At 30.7% G+C, this 18,368-nt stretch overlaps 1 protein-coding gene across 3 annotated transcripts; it reads right to left on the bottom strand.

The window, feature by feature from the left end:
• Positions 1 to 31: 31 nt before the first annotated feature.
• Wnd (Mitogen-activated protein kinase kinase kinase 13 wallenda) lies at positions 32 to 18,362 on the bottom strand. Of its 3 annotated transcripts, XM_070308428.1 has the most exons (12): positions 18,055 to 18,362; positions 12,687 to 12,856; positions 6,432 to 6,703; positions 5,789 to 5,975; positions 5,527 to 5,718; positions 4,585 to 5,011; positions 3,965 to 4,191; positions 3,423 to 3,840; positions 2,582 to 2,976; positions 2,185 to 2,361; positions 1,588 to 1,786; positions 32 to 1,248 (listed from the first exon to the last, which is right to left on the bottom strand). In XM_070308428.1, exons 2-12 carry the CDS (start codon positions 12,824 to 12,826, stop codon positions 1,129 to 1,131), a joined length of 2,754 nt encoding a protein of 917 aa, XP_070164529.1. In that variant the 5' UTR covers positions 12,827 to 12,856; positions 18,055 to 18,362; the 3' UTR covers positions 32 to 1,128. The 3 variants fall into 3 exon arrangements, with proteins under 3 accessions (XP_070164529.1, XP_070164527.1, XP_070164528.1); XM_070308426.1 differs by lacking the exons at positions 12,687 to 12,856; positions 18,055 to 18,362 and adding an exon at positions 11,851 to 12,212; XM_070308427.1 differs by lacking the exons at positions 12,687 to 12,856; positions 18,055 to 18,362 and adding an exon at positions 11,851 to 12,211 and having other exon boundaries at positions 3,423 to 3,750.
• Between the last annotated feature and the right edge of the window lie 6 nt (positions 18,363 to 18,368).

The raw sequence follows: 18,368 nt of genomic DNA, 5'->3' as shown, positions 1-18,368 counted from the left end.
AGCAGTGGTATCAACGCAGAGTACTCGCGATCGATGCATGCAAATTGCCATAGGCACTTATGTCATAATAAAATTCTTTCAATTCGTTATCGTTATATTGTACATGTTATTCCATTTCGTAAGGTTTATCTGACCCAGTTCTATTTTTTGTAGTTTGTATTTAAACGTTTGCGCATAATATCTTTAGTAAGATGCTTTCATAATTATGAAAGCATCTTATTATTCACAGCTGCCTTTCAATTTCGTCTGATATAGACATATATATAAGCAGGGAAATATATATGAACTTGAAGAGTTTTGACTGCCTGCATTTTAAATTGATAGAAAATTTGTTTCTATGCCAATTTGTATATGTGCACAGTTTAAAATAAATTTGTGACGTATATATGTGTTTTATTCGAAAGTAACTATTAAACTAATGGATGAAAAATACTAGATATCATGAAAAAAATAAATATATGATTCCTGAAGTATGTATGTTCGACATTATATATATCTTATCATTCATTAATGTAAATGACTATTGCGAGGCATATATAATGTACGATGTATGTAGCAATTTCGAATGATACCAATGATACAATTATTACATTGTGAATAACATCCTTCAAAGCAGTATTTAGGTTTGTTAGGCGAAAATTATATTATAAATCTAGAATCATGATCTCATATGGTATATATATATATATATGTATGTATATATATATATATAAATCTTATGTATACTCAAATAAACTTGAGCAATATTAATCTAATTTTTTACTAATTCATGTATGCAATTGATTGTACACATTAGTGAAGAATGTTTGGAAAACTATGCAGCTTCAATATTCCATTGAGATGTAAAGTCTCGAATTCCCAATCGTTTTTGCTATTTCTTCTAACTAATTTTTAGTATATGTGTGTATATGAATGTATGTAATCCATGTATGCCTATGTACGTTTATCTATATGTCATTATTTGTGTGTGTATGTATACATATATGAATAGATAAATATCTACAATATTTAACATAAGTTACAGAATGAAGAATGCTGTAATTATTGAATTTCATTTAGGCAATAAATCTAACCTATCAATATAACGCGTTCATAAAAATCAAATATAAAAATTATACTATAGTACTCTTATACTCGGCTCTCCATTTTCATAGTTCCATTCGCTGGTTGAGACGCGATTGTAACTTCACTGATTTCGTCCGTTTCCGATTGACTCGATGTGTCAGAAGCGTCGTCTATTTCCTTTCTCTAAATTTAAATAAGAGAAGAGTGTTTTTTATTTCATACATGTATGGAATCATAAGAGTATATGTATGATGTCATAAAAGAGAAATATACCATATTATTTATAAAATTGGATTATCAATTGCAAAAAATCAAACGTGACTTAAACAAGTTGAATTTTAAAAAACAATTAAAAAATGTGCTTAAAATATGTTTAAATAATGTATGTGTAATATATGTACATGTGGTATATTTGTTTGCAAATATATAATAATGTACAATTAATAAGTTTATATCTTTTTGCAGTTATTTTTCACATTAGAATTCATATTATGTGAAAATAAAAAAATTTAATTTACTTACTTTTTGAGAATGTTGTATATTACGAAGAACCCTTTGAACATCCGGATTACTCTCTAAAGTGGAGGTCTGACTGGACGGAGGATGTGAGTATTCAGAAGTATTTTCTTCATCGGAAGCTAATGTTCCCTGCATTCTTCCAGGTATTGTTGGCTTAGATCTTCGTAATCTGCAGCCGGGACCAATTGGTTTCCTTGCGATACTATTTAATAGAATATTTACAATATAACAATTATTTTTTTATAAGAGCAAACATTTTTCAACATCCGCATTAATAATGTTTTAAGAGATATAAGCAATTTTATTTAAAAAGTTCTTTATAATATATATATATATATATAGACACACACATACATACACCACACAATATTTCTATCAAAGAATTCTGCACAACAGTTATCTCAAAATTTACGAAGATTAATATCTTGTAGAATTGTGTTTCAAGTTTATTTTTTCCGAGTTTATATTTTTTTAAGTTCTTGAAAAGAGTAAATTAAAGGACTGTTACACTAAATCTTTCAAGATTTTAAGATGAACAATTATAGAATTTAAAATAATTGAAATATTATATTCATCATTTAATTATATTGAAATGTATACCTTCTACGTCTTAAAGAATAATTATAAGTATAACTTGGATCCTCTCCTTCTTCATCTGACCAGCTTTCTTCGCAAGCATCATCTTCGCGATCATCTGTATTGTCTGAAGAAATTCGTAGTTTAATGTCGGATTGCTCCGCATAATGTCCAGGTAGTTTGCTCGAATCTTCTTTATTTCTATTATAAGAATTGGTTTAATGAATTATATTTATATCGAGATTTTGATTCTTATGCTATCTTAATTTTAAAATTTACTATTAAATGAAAATAGAATATGTATAATAAAAGAGTTTATTAATAAAATGAGAGAAAAGATAATGATAATATTTTTTGTTCAATATATATTATAAAATTATTAAAAATAAATCATATCTTAGATAATATTATTATACAATACCTGTGAGAGATTACAACATCATCGCCATTTCCATTGTCAATAATGAGACGATTCGCAATAATAATCTCACTGACTTTTCTACCGAGAGTCTCAAGATTATCATCATCACTACAATCCTTCAAACGTTCGTTTCCATTTGCATTATTTTCATTCAACGGTTCAGGACTGGAGCATGAACTAATTAACATTGGATAATGCGTTTCTGGCAAAATCGGATTCCCGTTTACACATTCTGTTGCCTGTTTATTTAACGAGTGCTTTCTGGCAGCTTCCAAAGAAGGCCTTTCGGGCGAGAAAGACGTTATATTCGCCAACGGAATGTCATCCATTTCATTGATGTCCATGATATCTGTCTGTGTGTGACTGTCAGTGAACCTTACAGATACTTCTATACTCTGTAATTAGAAAGCATGTCACGTTATTATATATATAATATATATTGTTGCTAATTACATAGGATAATTAATTAATGTATACAATATTTCTAAAAAAAATATAAAAACAATTTTTGCTCTTTTTTTTGGAAAAGGTAGAGAAGAGACAGAATAGATCTAAATTTATTTTTTATAAGAAATAATATATCAATTAAGTCATTATACACAATTAGAAGTCTTGTCAAATATTCAAACAATCAAATATAATAAATATTTTAAAAGATGGTACATTTTTTATCAAAGATTTTATTTTAAATTCATTTAAAAACTTAACTATAAATCCTATGTCTATTTCTTGGAATTATAGGACACTGAAAGACTTAACAAGCACAAATCAAAATTATCTTAAAAATATGTTTTATTGTGCCTTATTATTTACCATAAATTAGTATCAGTTAAGTCCTCACCTTTCTTTCACGATGAGGACTTGATCTAGGACTGGAACTTAGGCCACAACCCGAGCCAACTCTACGATGCCTGTATTTACGCTGTTTGAAACTATTGTTTGATGCCAAAACAGTTTCTGGTTGATTGGATTCATTCAGTTGCGTGTACATGATGGCTTTGACGGGGCTCTGCGGCGAATCCGTGGGCGATGGCGGAGTAGTAGGCGTTGAGGAAGTGGAGAACTGCACTGTGCCATTCCGTTTCCGATACAACCTCTCCTGGGCCTTCAATAAAGGACGAACAAGCCGTTTCTTGTATTGCTTATACCCTGTCGATTGTTGCTCTCTCCTGAGACAAACCAGATATTTATTTCGATCTGTGGGTTTTCGGCTGTGTTCCAAATATAGAACGCGGTTTTGCAAAGCGGTACGTTGTTTGCTGTTATTAAAGAAATGTATAATATATCACATAATACTTGGATTCACTTTGTATATATCTATAGCATATCTCTTTTACTTCAATTATAATATTATAACAGAAAACAAAAATAAATTTCTCTTACTTTATTACATCTCTCTCGCGTAGCTCCAATTGTAGTAGAATAGCGTTTAGTTCCAGATATAGGTTGTTAGTGCGTTCAAGTTTGCGTTCATAGTGTTCTCTGACATCCTGAGCTTGCCGTAATTCATTCTTCCTCCGTAGAATTAGATCGTTTTCGAAACGTGGACTGGTATTAGTAAATAGCGGCATATGTTCCATGTGTTCCTGTATTTCCTTTTTCCAAGATTGCTGTAATAAAGAAATTATGTTATTATCTCTCCATGTATCTTGATCAATGATAGCAAAGAGAATACTAGTGATCTATTAAAGACTTAGAGTCTAAAAGAAGGCTTATTATAAAATCTAATCAACACTATAAGAGAATGCTTATTATAAAATATAATTGTTAGATATTGTAAACAATAATTTAAAAAACCAGAAATTTATCAACTAAATCTATCTATACGATACAAAATTTTTTTCTCTTTTCTTCTTAAAAAATATGTCTGATTTGTTTGTTTAACAGACACTTTAAATGGCAAGGGATTTATTATCCCACTCAAGCACTCAAGTTTAAATTTCTCAAAATTAGTATAATATATTAATGTCACATAAGAAAATTAAAGAGACTAACGGTACTACCTGTGCTTTAAAGTAATCTTCGGGTTCCAAAGACAATACATCGACGGCTGCGATAGCGAGATGCATCTCAATAAGTTTGAAGGATGGCCTATTACGCGGTTTAGTTGCCCAGCATTGTTTCACTAGTAGTCCAAAACCCTCTGGGCAACTGGTAGGAATTGGCAAGTGAAGAGAATTGCTGCCCACTCCCCACATAACAGCAGAGGAATCCACGTCCTTGTAAGGTATCTCGCCGCTCAACAATTCCCACAATACGACGCCATATGACCATATGTCCACTTTCTCCGAACACGGATCGTTCCTGATTACTTCCGGTGCCATCCACGCCACAGTACCGACGAAAGTCATTTTTGTGCTAACCTCATTCCATTGTCTACTTGTACCAAAGTCAGTGATCTTCACTATTTCGTCTTGTCCTATTAGAACGCTATGGACATCATAATTTTCTCATTATTTCATAATAATTAGCGAATTTTAGATGCATTGTATCTACATTTAATATTTTATATTATCAATTTTTTTTTAAATTGAATTCATACAAGTGTCTCCTATACATATGCATATTTACTTCAAAGCATTTTTCGAATTGTTAAGCCAAAATCGATCTTTTTCGTAGCAAAAATATCGAGAAATATCAAAAATTTTTAAGAATTCTTTTTTCTTAACATCAAATATCTTTGAAACTAATCTTAAAATTATACATTTGTGTTTATTTGAAATGGATTGAAGAATTAATAAGAATTAGTTTATAATATAAATTTGCATGTCTAAAGTTTGTTAAAGTAGTTAATGTTTATTGTATATTGTTTATGACACAAAAAATATCGGTAAAATAAAACAAAATTGTAAAATAAAATAATTTTTTTTATATCAATAAAATAAAATGCTTTTTTATAAATTTAAATTGATTTCCCCATTTTGTTCGTTTCGTTATTTACTTACTTTGGGCTTTTGAGATCTCTATGTATGATTTTATGAGCATGAAGATATGCCATCCCTGCAGCAATTTGTTTTGACCATGACACCAATCTAACAGGAGGAACCGGTTCTCCTGCTCTCAGAAAGTCATACAATGGCCCAAATGGACAAAACTCCATTATTATGCAATAGGAAGGAGGTTTCGTACAGACTCCTCTGTAAGCATTAAACAATAAGTGTCCTATAATGTTGCTTATGCCGTAATAGAACATATAGTAGGCCTTACTTGAACTGTACGATATTCGGATGATTGAGCTTTTTTAAATGTCGTATGTCAGTCTCTTTCGGTTCCTTCACCTTTTTTACAGCTACAATTTCCCTATTTAATTTCCCTTTAAATACTGCACCTTGAGCTCCGGAAGCTACCCACTTCATCTCGCTAATATCTCCAAAAGGTATCTCCCAATCATCCGCTAAAACACAATCCATGTTAATCATTGTATAACAATTTAAAAGTTACGATTATTTTTCAGGATATTCAAAGCAAAAACTATATATTTATATTTTCATAATTATATTTTTACATTACTATATTTTCACAGCTCTATTATATCACAGCTAGATTCTATTTTAAATGCGAAAAATATCTGAAACTGATTATGCAGATTATAAATTTGATCTATTTTTGCTTCAAACATCTCTTGAAATAATTATAAAAAATATAACAATTATAACGATATTTTCGGCATATTTGACTATCAATTCTTATTGCATATAAAATATAAAATCTTATATTAAATATACATAAGTTTTTTATATTTTATATTTGCAATAAGAATTAATAAAAGATTACAACTTAATTTAAAAAAAAGAATAAAATTAATAAATAAATAAAGCCGCATAATCATAGGAAAACTTATATAACTTACTTGCAAGATTCTTAATTTTTTCGTTGAGAGCTGCTTTTGACAACATAGTCCAAACGGGGCGCATGCATCCCAGTATGCCTTCGACCCAATTCGATCGTTGAGAGTCGATGCTTTCCGTTCCGGGAGCGCATTTTGTCGCTGTATCGCTAGTACTACTCCCCGAGTTTGGGTTGCTATTAGGTAATTGAACCTCTCGCAGTTCGGTGATTAATCGTTCGGGACTTGCCGCGATTTCACTCAGTTGAGCCAATTCTTCCTGGATGCATAACATGCTAAAAATTTATAAATATTAAATATATATATTCTTATCTTTTAAAATAAATTATAATCGTTGATAATTCACATTATGTATATATATAGTTATAATTTATATAGCTATGCTATACATAGTTTATTACATATATCAATATATGTGTGTGTTCATACACAGATAATATATTTATAAATAATTTAATAAATATATTTCAATAATTATTTAATTTTTATGATATGATTCGAGGGCAACGGGTTACGATGAGCTAATGAGCAATGCTAGGAGTTGGCTGATATTCCAGTTTGGCGGTACTGTACTTTAATGAGCGTATATAAAAGTTTGTGCCGTGCTATGACAAGTGCCTCAATTCGAATGGTAATTATATCGCAAAATAATATATATATATAAGTAAATTTTGTGTGTAATAAAATGTTTTTCCTGTCTTTTTTTTTTATTTTGCAAGCCTATTGGAAGTTAATTTCCGAATAGTCCTCGTATATTTAATGTTCTATTTATTTTATTATTTTTTATTTTTTCTAATGTTTTAATTCTTTTATTGGAATAGTTTTGGAATTATGCGATGATATAATAGAGGAGATCTTACATTTTTACTATTAATAGATTTTTCATATTATATAGACGGAAAAATCAATTTAAAAGCAAGAGAGACTTATCTCGATATAAGTTCGTTAAATTTGCACTAAAAAAACGAATTGATCGCATGTAATTTTATCTTTATGCAGTCCGATGAACGATAAGAAATGACGTACGTATCGTAGTCACGTCAGCGATATCAATCGACGAATTGTCTTGTGTATTTAATACTATTCAGTACACGATTATATTACTTGCGTTTTACAAATGTTACTTGTATTTAATTAAAATCATTGAATTCTGAATTATTTTCAACATAGATATAAAAGATATAAATATTAATATCGATGTAATAAAATTATATAAAAAGGAAGATATCGAAATAATATTTGTATTAGAAATATTGAAATTTTAGTATCTTTCGCACGTCAATTATTACCCGATCAATTATAATCTGATTTATGATAACAAGTGAAATGGATTTTCAAGTTATTCTTAAGAATAGTAATCAGAATAAGATTTGATACCACTCTTCATTACTTTTTATGATTTTCAAAACGTAATACTACTAAAAAGAAACATTTAAAAAAATAATGTCATTATTCTTTTCGTTATTTATTATCTGTAAATAATCTAGTATTATGTTTCTCTTTTTTTCGAAAATCGCTTTATTCTATTCAAAGAACACCTGAAGGTATCGATAGTACATAGTTGCATCGTTCACAGACATTTTTCAATGTTACACGTAGTGTGAAGAGGTTTGCGTTTGTGTCAATGACTTTTCACAGCCAACACAATAGGTGGTGAATACACTTCCTGTCTGTGAATACGACCGCATCTGACAAGCAAAAATAATCTTTCATTATTCCCGATGGGACATTAGCATTTATCTATAAAGCATCAACTCTCAAAGCACACAACTCTCATAGCTCTGATTGATTGCTGTTTCCCTTATTGAAATATCAAAGTACTAATAAAGATATCGGATTTGAAATTAAAAACATTTTATGAAAAAGATCTTTACAGATTTTTGAACTTTTGCAAATTTAGCTCAAATGCAGGTTTCTCTGTGTACAGAGTAGTTCTATCATGTTGCTTATTTAAATTCGATTAGCTCTTCTGTTCCTGAATTATAATTCATCACCTATTGTTAAAAAATTGTGATAAATAATAAATTTTTTGAAAATTTTTCTTTCAAAAAATTTGCCACCAGATTCATTGAGAAATTTGTTATCGAATGTAAGATCGACGCTTGTTAGACACTCTCTATACTTGAATAACGATATCGTATTTCGCATCGCAAAGGAATGTCACGCCCACTGTAATTTCGATAAATCCGATGCAACTTTTTATACTCATTGTGAAGATTCGTATTACCGCTCTGATAACACCATATCACGTTATCAAACGTTTCATTCGTTATGCGATCGTAGCAAACCTTTGAGCGAAATGTAACAATGTGTGACGTGCAACGCGAATATCGATTGCGCTCTTTATGTGCGACTGTATTACACGACACAACTATACATTCCTAAATTTAACTCTTAACTGATAGTAACACTCACGCTCTACTATGTTTTTCTAACGTCTCACGAACAGATCTAGTCAATTCGAAAAAAATCAAATTTACTGAAATATATATGTTAGTGTATCTTTAAAAAAAATCTATGTAAACAAACTTATCTGGATATTACATTTATATCACAATGTACAAATATAATAAGGAAGAGAATTTATCTTTATTTTTAAACAAATGCTTTGTCTTCTACTGATAATATTTGCTTCATCTCTGCGAATATCTCTATGCATTGAAAATATATCTATTTATGTAAACTGCATATATATCACGTGGATTCCTTTACTTATTTCAGATCATATAACATTATCTGCAATTATATATATCAACCTACATGCTCATTAAATTTTGAAATGATAAGGCTCCCGTTTTTTTATTACAACTATTGTCAAATTACATGATCTTTTTCATCATCTTGCGATATTAAATTTATCTATAATTCAATCTGTATGTATCCTACATATCACATACAATAAAAATAGATCTTATGATAACCCATCAAGATTTACAGCTATTTATCAATCTATACATCAAAAAAAGAATATTCGCCATATGTTATCAATCTATACTATCAAGAATGCAATGATATATGAAAAAATAATTTATTTTAATATATTTCATAAGAAAAGTTTTACATAATTTATTGCTAACATAATTTAATATGATCATAGTGAAAAACTAAGAGCCTTAATAAAGTATCTAATAAAAATATTTACCAATTCTGGATTATTTTTGTAAATAATTAAAATCAACATCAATAAATAGCAGAACTTCACCGATCGTAATTAATTAAAAAATCTGCAATAAGAAAACGAACACGTATTTTAACTCCTTCCTTAGGCTTTTCTAAAACTGTACATTTTTAATAAAAAGTTAGAATTTCATCCAAAGAATTATTACTGTTAAATAGGAGTCAATCAGAACTAAAAAAAAGGGGGGGGAGATATGACATTCTTTACTTAATCGCTTTTTTTGATAACTTCGATAAAAAGTTTTTTTGGTAAAAAATTAATTTAAATTTCATCTAGCCAAGATGATGTATTCTTTATACTATACGTGACGCAAGATCTAAATAAGAAAAGGAATTCCGCGCGTGTATGATAAAAAGGGGAATTGTATAAATAAGTGCGAGTGTTGTGTTTGAATTAGCTATCAGCAGTTGATCTTATTGATAACCGATACAGAGTACGCGATGCTCCACAGAAAAAGAATTGCCTATAAACGCGCGACAATTTTATCCGATTTTATATAAGTCATAGCCAATATATTCGGTAGTAGAAATAGAAAAATAGGCCGTAAAAAAATATCAAAGAAGTGCCGACGTATTGCTTGTATTCTCTCGTCGATATCATCACACCACGTGCTCAATTGATGATAGTCGACAATCACTATGTTATACTATGTCGTGTCGTCGGAATGCTAGCTTATTTTTCAGACGTTGATATTATTACCAATGAAATTCCGGTAGTGAAAACTTTTGACTTTAATCTTAAATCTCTCCGGGAAAGAATACGCACACATTAATAGAAGCAAAAGAAAATTAAGAAGAAAAAAAAAAAAAAAAGAGAGAAGATTATTTATTGGAATATTATATATCATATTAATTTCCTAATAAATTTCCTGGGAAAGAATAAATTGCTGCCATCTTGCATATATTTATTCCATTTTTTAATACATGCAAGAGAGAGAGAAATATATTAAATCTATATAAGGATCGGTTCGTAAAAGATATATCCATTTAAAGGAGTGAAAGTGGTCTTGAAATCATAAGCGACAGTGGCCTTGGCAAAGGATGTCGATTTTTTTAAGATAAGACAATAGTTCTCATATACATAAACAGTCCTCTTTTATCCTTTCTTCTCTTATCCTCGTCTCCATCCGCGTGTATGCAAGAAGCCGAAGAGAGTTAACGTACGTATTGCAAGGCGAACGCGAGTCAAGTAAACGCACAGTACGTACGTGCATGCATGTGCATACACGTTTTTACCATGGCCTTCGTATCAGCTGTCTGCTGGCGTCACTCAATGAGAGGGGGTCGTGCTCGTCGCCGTAAACATTGCGCCCGATACGGCGTATTGGACGCGCGAATTCATCTCACTGTACGTATAAACTATACGTGTACAGTGTTGATATGTATTTAAGTTATTAATTTTTTTTACTTTTAATTGAAGAGATTTGCGGCATCGACTTTCCAGTTATATTTTTTAATGATATTATGTTCGTCTCATTGTGTTATATTATTTAAATTTTATACTTTATATACACGTATTTTTTATATTGCTTCGAATTAATCAATTTATTTTAATATTATTAATTAAGCACGTAGCGTAATGTTGTCGAAGTGAAAATCCAATTGCCCTTTCCCTATTCCTCGATATTTTTACTAATTTTTAATTACATACAATAAGAGCGCGATATTTTAAACTAATGACGTAAACATTTTTCATAAGAAAACAGGAGATAGGAAAAGAGAGAGAGAGAGAGAGAGAGAGAGAGAGAGAGAGAGAGAGAGAGAGAAATGGAGGCTTTTCCATATTTGCTTAAGATATACATATTTAAAAAATTTAAAATACATTTGATATTTACTGAAAATGTGATAAAATGAGAGAAAAGTATTGATCAAAAATATTTACAAAAATTATAAGATATTTTTTATAGATGTCTGTTCTTTTTGGAACACAATGTTTGAACACATAAAGTATAATTAATAACGAAAGAGCTTCAATCTAAAGTTTCACGTCTTTCGATTTCAGGAATCGAGACAGATCAAAGACATTGAAGGGAAGATTATCCCTTTTATAACGCGATGCCACTTTCTCAAGGGACAGTTAAGAATTCGGCATCGCGGATGATCAAGAAGACGGCCGATAACAAATCGGAAACATCAGGCGCGAGAGCGAGAACGGAGCTTCGCGCCGCTGTTGACGGTGTTATTTTTTGTCGAAAGCGCAACATATTTATTCTAAATAAATATGTCCCAGGGAATCCGCTCTCACCTTCTCGCCGTAGCGCTGGCTACATTGCCGGATATCACCGCGACGGCGGCGACATCGCCGGCGGTGTCGTCGTCGTTTTGCGCCGTTGGCTTCTTGAGGAAAAACCGCGCGAGTACCATCACGTCGCGAATAGCATATGGATGTATAACGAAAGCTGACACTAACACAGTATCACGCAATAAGACGACAAATGTCGTTGTTGCCGTCGTATAGTCGCACCACCGATCACTAAACGTTTCGAAGCGACACACCGCGCACAAAGCGTATCTCTCATTTACTGATGTGCGAAGAGACCAGTGGAGATTGGAAACTACGAAGAGCATCGAGAGAAACTATCTTCATTCCTCTTCCTCTCTCTCTCTCTCTCTCTCTCTCCCTCTCTCTCTCTCTCTCTGACACCTTTCTTATCTCTCGTTCGACCTATCTGCTCTGATATACCGCTACACCGTTACATGCCGTAACGCGTTGACGGCGCTCGTTAATGCGCGATATAATACGTAATGCGCGAGCACAGACAACGGGGACAGGCGCGCTATTTCGAATCTATAAATGTATAATACAAAAGGACACGGGAATATTATATAATTAAGACTAATGTTTGATTGGTATCTATATCGATAATAATTTATAAATAATTCAATAAATGTTATATCTCTATAAAGATATATAAAAATCGCCTTTATCCTTTCACAACGTTGTATACTTCTATATTTCTATACATATTTTGACAGCCGATATTTTTCTTGTCAGATAAAATGACATTTTTTTAGAGTACTATGTTACAGAGAAAGATCGGGATCTTTCATTCGAGAATTAACAATAAACACTGAGATTACCTATTAGTGAATATGTGAGTCTCCGGATGAGGAGATGACAAGACCACTCCGTTCACATCCGCGGACATCCCTGTTTCCTCAGTTTCCAGATTATACATCTTGGATTGGGCCAGGATCTCAATTTCGGCAGGGGTGCGCATTCTCGTCTACATGCCAGATTATAGCAACATCTGAAATGAAAGAGCATTTCATTATTTTAAATCGTTAATGGATCAATTATTTGTATTATTCGCTCGCAAATAAAAATGTTATGGAAACATTGCCGATGATAAAAAAACATTGATTCCTCAACGCTTTCTATTTTATCTTTAAGAAATATAAAAATATATAATAATAATAATAATAAATTTGGAATGCAAAATATTCTATGCTAATATATTAATTCCATTTCTTTTTCTCAATATGTACAATTATCTAATAAATTTTAAAATAAATTGATTCACTACAAAAGTTCCTCAAAATAAACTCTGACACTGTATCAAAAATAGACACTATCAAACATACATAATCCTTAAGTGCAAGGAGTCTTGTTACTTCAAAATTAAAATTGACTTTTATGAAATTTTTGCGTATATTGTTATGTACGAAACATTAAAACGATTTCAAAAATTTAGTTTTGTTTTGATTGTGCCGATTATTTCATCCAACATTACATATTCCGGTATGCTAAAAATTTGTTCTCGTGCAGCATCCGCGCTTAGTTGCCTGTTACCACGCTGGAATGGACTCAAACAAAAAGAGAGGGATATAAAATCACCTTTGGCACAATAATATTTAACGGAGAGGAGAGGCAACCGGGTTCAATGGAATGCCGATCTAGTAAGAGGCGTGGTATTTTTGCCTGTTCGCATACCGAACCTTAGCACTCGTTTTACTTTATTTGACACACAGACTCTTTGGACTTTGAGCTCATTTGACCCTGTTATTTATGCATTTTTTCTCCGACAATTAAGATAGTCGCTTTCGAAACAATGAAGAATTATACTAGAATTAGAACGCAAACAAAAGATAAATGCAAGTGCACAATTATGTGCCATATATTAAATAAACAATAACTTCAGCAAATAGTTTTTTTTTCCAATAAAACTCAGACAAAAGATTCGAGCGATATGTGTTATCAAACAGCGTGTGTATATGTTTAAACAGTTGTGTTTTAATATTTCAAAGTAAATACGTTCGAATGTCAAGTTCGGATATAAACTGATAATCAAACTGTTTAATCGATTTCCATTAGCCGAAGATTCAATTGTTCGAGTGGTTTAGATATTACAGAAAATTCGAATAAAAATAATATTCGGTTTCTTTTTAAATTACAAATTATAAATTTAACTGAACAGATTTATATTTTCTGCATATTTAGAAGGTACGTTTCCGGTAACGTAATAAATGAGGGGTAAATTGTATTCGCTTCATATACATCCCTTACACGAAGGGTGAAAGAAACCAGGAACTCTTCCAGAATGAGTCACTAATAGGTGTGCCTCCGTTTAATATTGCGCACCTGGATCGAAGTCTTGCCAGGTTCCAGGTTACTTGAACCCAGCGAACAATGAAACATCGTCATCAATCTTAGCACGTATTAAACACAATAATACAACGCAAATATTCGTTTCCGATCATTTCTAAAAAATATGGAAAATTTTCTTTCTAAATTATTTAATTGTTATATTATTTATCTAATGTTTGATATTGATTTTAAATAAATGCGTGTGTTTTGATTCTATAACGATTATATAATATCAAATTTTATCTTAGTAATTTATATTAATATATCTTGAGTCTATATATAAAATAAGCAATATATATAATTTTTTATATGAAATATTTAACAAAAATTTTATGAAGGAGATGAAAGAGGAAAGCTGCGGAACAAGAACAGTTTGTTCTGAGAGAGTAAACATAGCTCGGTAATATTTCCCGAAGTTGCCAATTTTACGCGAGAGATATAGATTTTAATGAAAGTTATGTATTATACCCTCCGCGTTCTATTTAATTCTATGCACCCCGTGTACGTAAATTGCGACTTCGATCAGATATAACTTACATATGGCCATCTGACAGAAATAGCAGTGAACACTGGCATCGCATATGTCAGTTCGTTACTCATATGATTTATATGTAATATTATATATTTTCTAAAAAAGAAACCAACAAAAATCGGGAATGTTAATTTCTCTCCTCTACTGAAAGAGAAAAAAACATTTTACGATAATTTTTATCGGTCACGTGATAACGATGATAATATGACAGAAAAAATGTCATACTACATATAGATATATATTTCTATATAAAAAAGATAACTTGGTAATAATGTATATATGAAACTTTTTCTCTTTCTTTCTCTTTTTGATGCATCATTTCGTGGAAACTATTAAAATTTCTAGCTTTATTTTCAATACATTGAATCCTGAACTATAATTCTCTTAAAATCCGACAAAGAATGAGAAGAAACTCTCCTGAAATGCTGTATGAATCAACCATTTCAGCTTGTTTTAAAAATTGATTTGTTTAATTTAATGGACAAAACTATTTGTTTAAACTATCAAGGATTATAAAACTATTGTATAAATAAAGCTAGAATTTCTTAATAGTTTATAAGTTTTTACAAAAAATACGTTAGCTTCATTAATGAGAGAATGATTGAGAATCACTGACTATATTGTATATACCTGCTCAAAAGATTAGAGTGTAGTAGAAAATAGAGAAAAGCTTCTTATAAAGATATGTTTCCCGAGAGTTTGTCTACATTTCGCAGACGTGAATAGGGAAAGCTTGCCTTTCAAATATGTCAAAAAATAGACATGTGCAATATGACATTTAATAACAAAGATTCTAATTGAAAAATATTTAAATAGAAAATTTTAAACATGTGATCATAGCTTTCTTAATGTTTGATAGTTTCTTTTGTTAAAGAATTTTTTCTCTAAAATAGCGAAAAAATGCATTAGAAAAGATAATGCTACATTTGCGATATCCCGTATATAATATTTATCGTGTCTTAAATAGATCTTCTCAAAACCCGCTCCCTTCTCTCTATCTCACAATCTACTGTATAAATATTACTTTCTATAAATGATACGATGTGAAAATGAGTTGAGAAGCACTGATAGAGAAATATACCTATGTCCAAAATAGAGTGCGTGCAGGTTGATCTACGCACACAAAGGCGAAAATACTGTCTTTTAGAACTGCTGCACGAGTGCGGTCCCTTAGGGACAAAAGCGAAGGGAAAGGGAGAAAAAAAAAAATGCATTTTCTATGTCGTTAAATAGATGCGAATGTTAAACTCGAACGGTGTTTATTGAAGATTTTTTTATGTGTCATTATTCATCAGTTTGTAACCACGATATTTCATCGACCAAACAAATTTATTTAGCTCCTTGCTACGTTAATTATAGTTCGACTTATTGACAATTTTCTTTTATATCTAAAGAGAGAGAAGATCTGATTTTGATTGAAAGTTTTATATATTTATTTTTATATTAATTACACACTATAGACATTGTTATGCAATATAAAATCCAATTCCATCTTTTTTTTTTAATCTATAACGTTTTTAGATCTCGAAAAAGAATATTACAAAGAAAACCCTACTCTAATATTTTATATAAAGAATAATTATTATAAATTTTTCATTTTCTTTCGAAAATATTAGATTTTCTACAGCTCTGATTAAACAAAAATAAAGCGCGATCAAATGCTTTGCATCTGTGTGAATAAAAATAGAAATAAATTTAAAAAAAAAAAAAAATATATATATATACATACATACATATAGCTATATACATAGCTATATACATTTTTATTATATATATATATATATATATATATATATATATATATATATATATATATACACATACATATATCTAAGTATATTCGAAGATTGTATCTGCAGTGTCTGTCTTGCGTATAGTATCGATCGCACGAGAGCTGCCATGTATGAATGAAATCGCCCCTTGGAGTCACATAAGCAAACACATGAAACGTGGGGCTCAATCTTTAAAGAATAGTTCGCGTATGCTTTTGCTGCGCATCCTGGCATCGAAATCACCCGATAATGGCCAGTGATTGCAATGCTATCTAATAGCAAAGACGATGCCCCGCGGTTAACCGTCTATAATGGACTGATTTATTATTGAGAAATAGTTCTACAAACATCAAACTATTATTAATTATGAATATTACGGATAGCTATTAAGATTATCATTTCTCAGTTTTGTTACGAAATTTTTAACATGTATTTATATTTAATCATAATTATATATGTAAGAAATAAGGCTAGATAATAGAGTTCCTGTATGTTTGTAATATTAATAGTATCTAAATTCATTTCAAGTATTTTTCATTAAGTACAATTCATACATGATTAATATTGTTTTATTTCCAAAATAAAAATTAAGAATTATATGTAATATGTAAAGATCGATGTAATGAATAAGAGATGCTATTTGTATATCATTGATAATTTAACACAATCTTCGAAATTTTATATGCTTAAATTTCTTTATGATATATATCTATCCTTGATAAAATATTTATATAACAAAATCAGAGATTTCTATCAAAACAGGATATTCGGGGTCCTTCGATACAATCGATATCCGTAACAAAATCTCTTCCTATCGTATAATTCGCATTTATTATAATATCGATATAATTATAAGAATCTGATAGAAAATTAAAATATATATATAATAATAGCGTATAATATTTCTTTCTCTTTTTTCTCAAACATTTGATATTTGTTGCATTGTTGCCTAAATCTGAAATTACTGAAGTAAAATTATCCCTATAGACCAAAGGATTAATTATCGATGTTAAAGACGACTTGAATTACGAGTAAAGGAACAAAGTATAGATACAGTAAGAAATAATTATTAAAGATGCTCTGTGATCTCTTTCTCTTTCTCTCTCTTTCAAAATGTAAATAGTAACGATAAATATAAAAATTTATAATATTATATCAGATTTATGAATTATAATAAAATCCTAAATTTTTTTGGGGAAAAAATGTGAAGAGAAATTAGTTCTATTATCTTAAATTTAATTTAATATATTCTTTTTTATCCATCACAATGAGATGGGCATATTTTAGTTGTACTTTTGCACTATCAGCAAATCGGTGCGCACAAAATATCAGCAGCGTACAAAACATTTTCATGATCGCCTTTGACCTTTGACTCTTTTTAATCAACGTAAAATGTCACTTTCTTTAATTATCAGATATGTAAAATTTAATGTAAGTGATTAGTTTTCCAAATTATGCATGTGTCATATATGAAGCAATAAATATGTTATGCCGAAAGTACAAAGTGGTTTTCCCTTTGTCTCCTTTCTCATTTTCCGCTTCAAAGTCTAAACATACCTATATGATACATCCCGGCGTATATCATCTACGTCATCTTAAACGCGGCGAGTACAAAAAATTGCAGCCAGAAAACGAGAGGTCCTTCGCGAGTCGAGGCGAAACGATCGGCGGCATCGAGGCGAGCTTTCACTTTTCTCGGGCTCGACTTGCACAAGCAAGCGAGCATACGCCGATTGTCCGTGCACGACGAAACGACCACTTGGATCGTGAACATTTCCCCTCGCGCGAAACTGGGGATGAGTGTGTGCTTTTCATTTCCTCCTCCTCCGCGAGAGAGGAAACGAGAAAGACGGACGAAAAGAGACGCGCGG

This window comes from Polyergus mexicanus, unplaced genomic scaffold, assembly GCF_030449975.1.
Source record: "Polyergus mexicanus isolate NDT 795.1 unplaced genomic scaffold, iyPolMexi1.0 SCAF_15, whole genome shotgun sequence".
Taxonomy (NCBI): Eukaryota; Metazoa; Arthropoda; class Insecta; order Hymenoptera; family Formicidae; genus Polyergus; species Polyergus mexicanus.
This window is presented reverse-complemented; position numbering and strand designations above follow the sequence as displayed.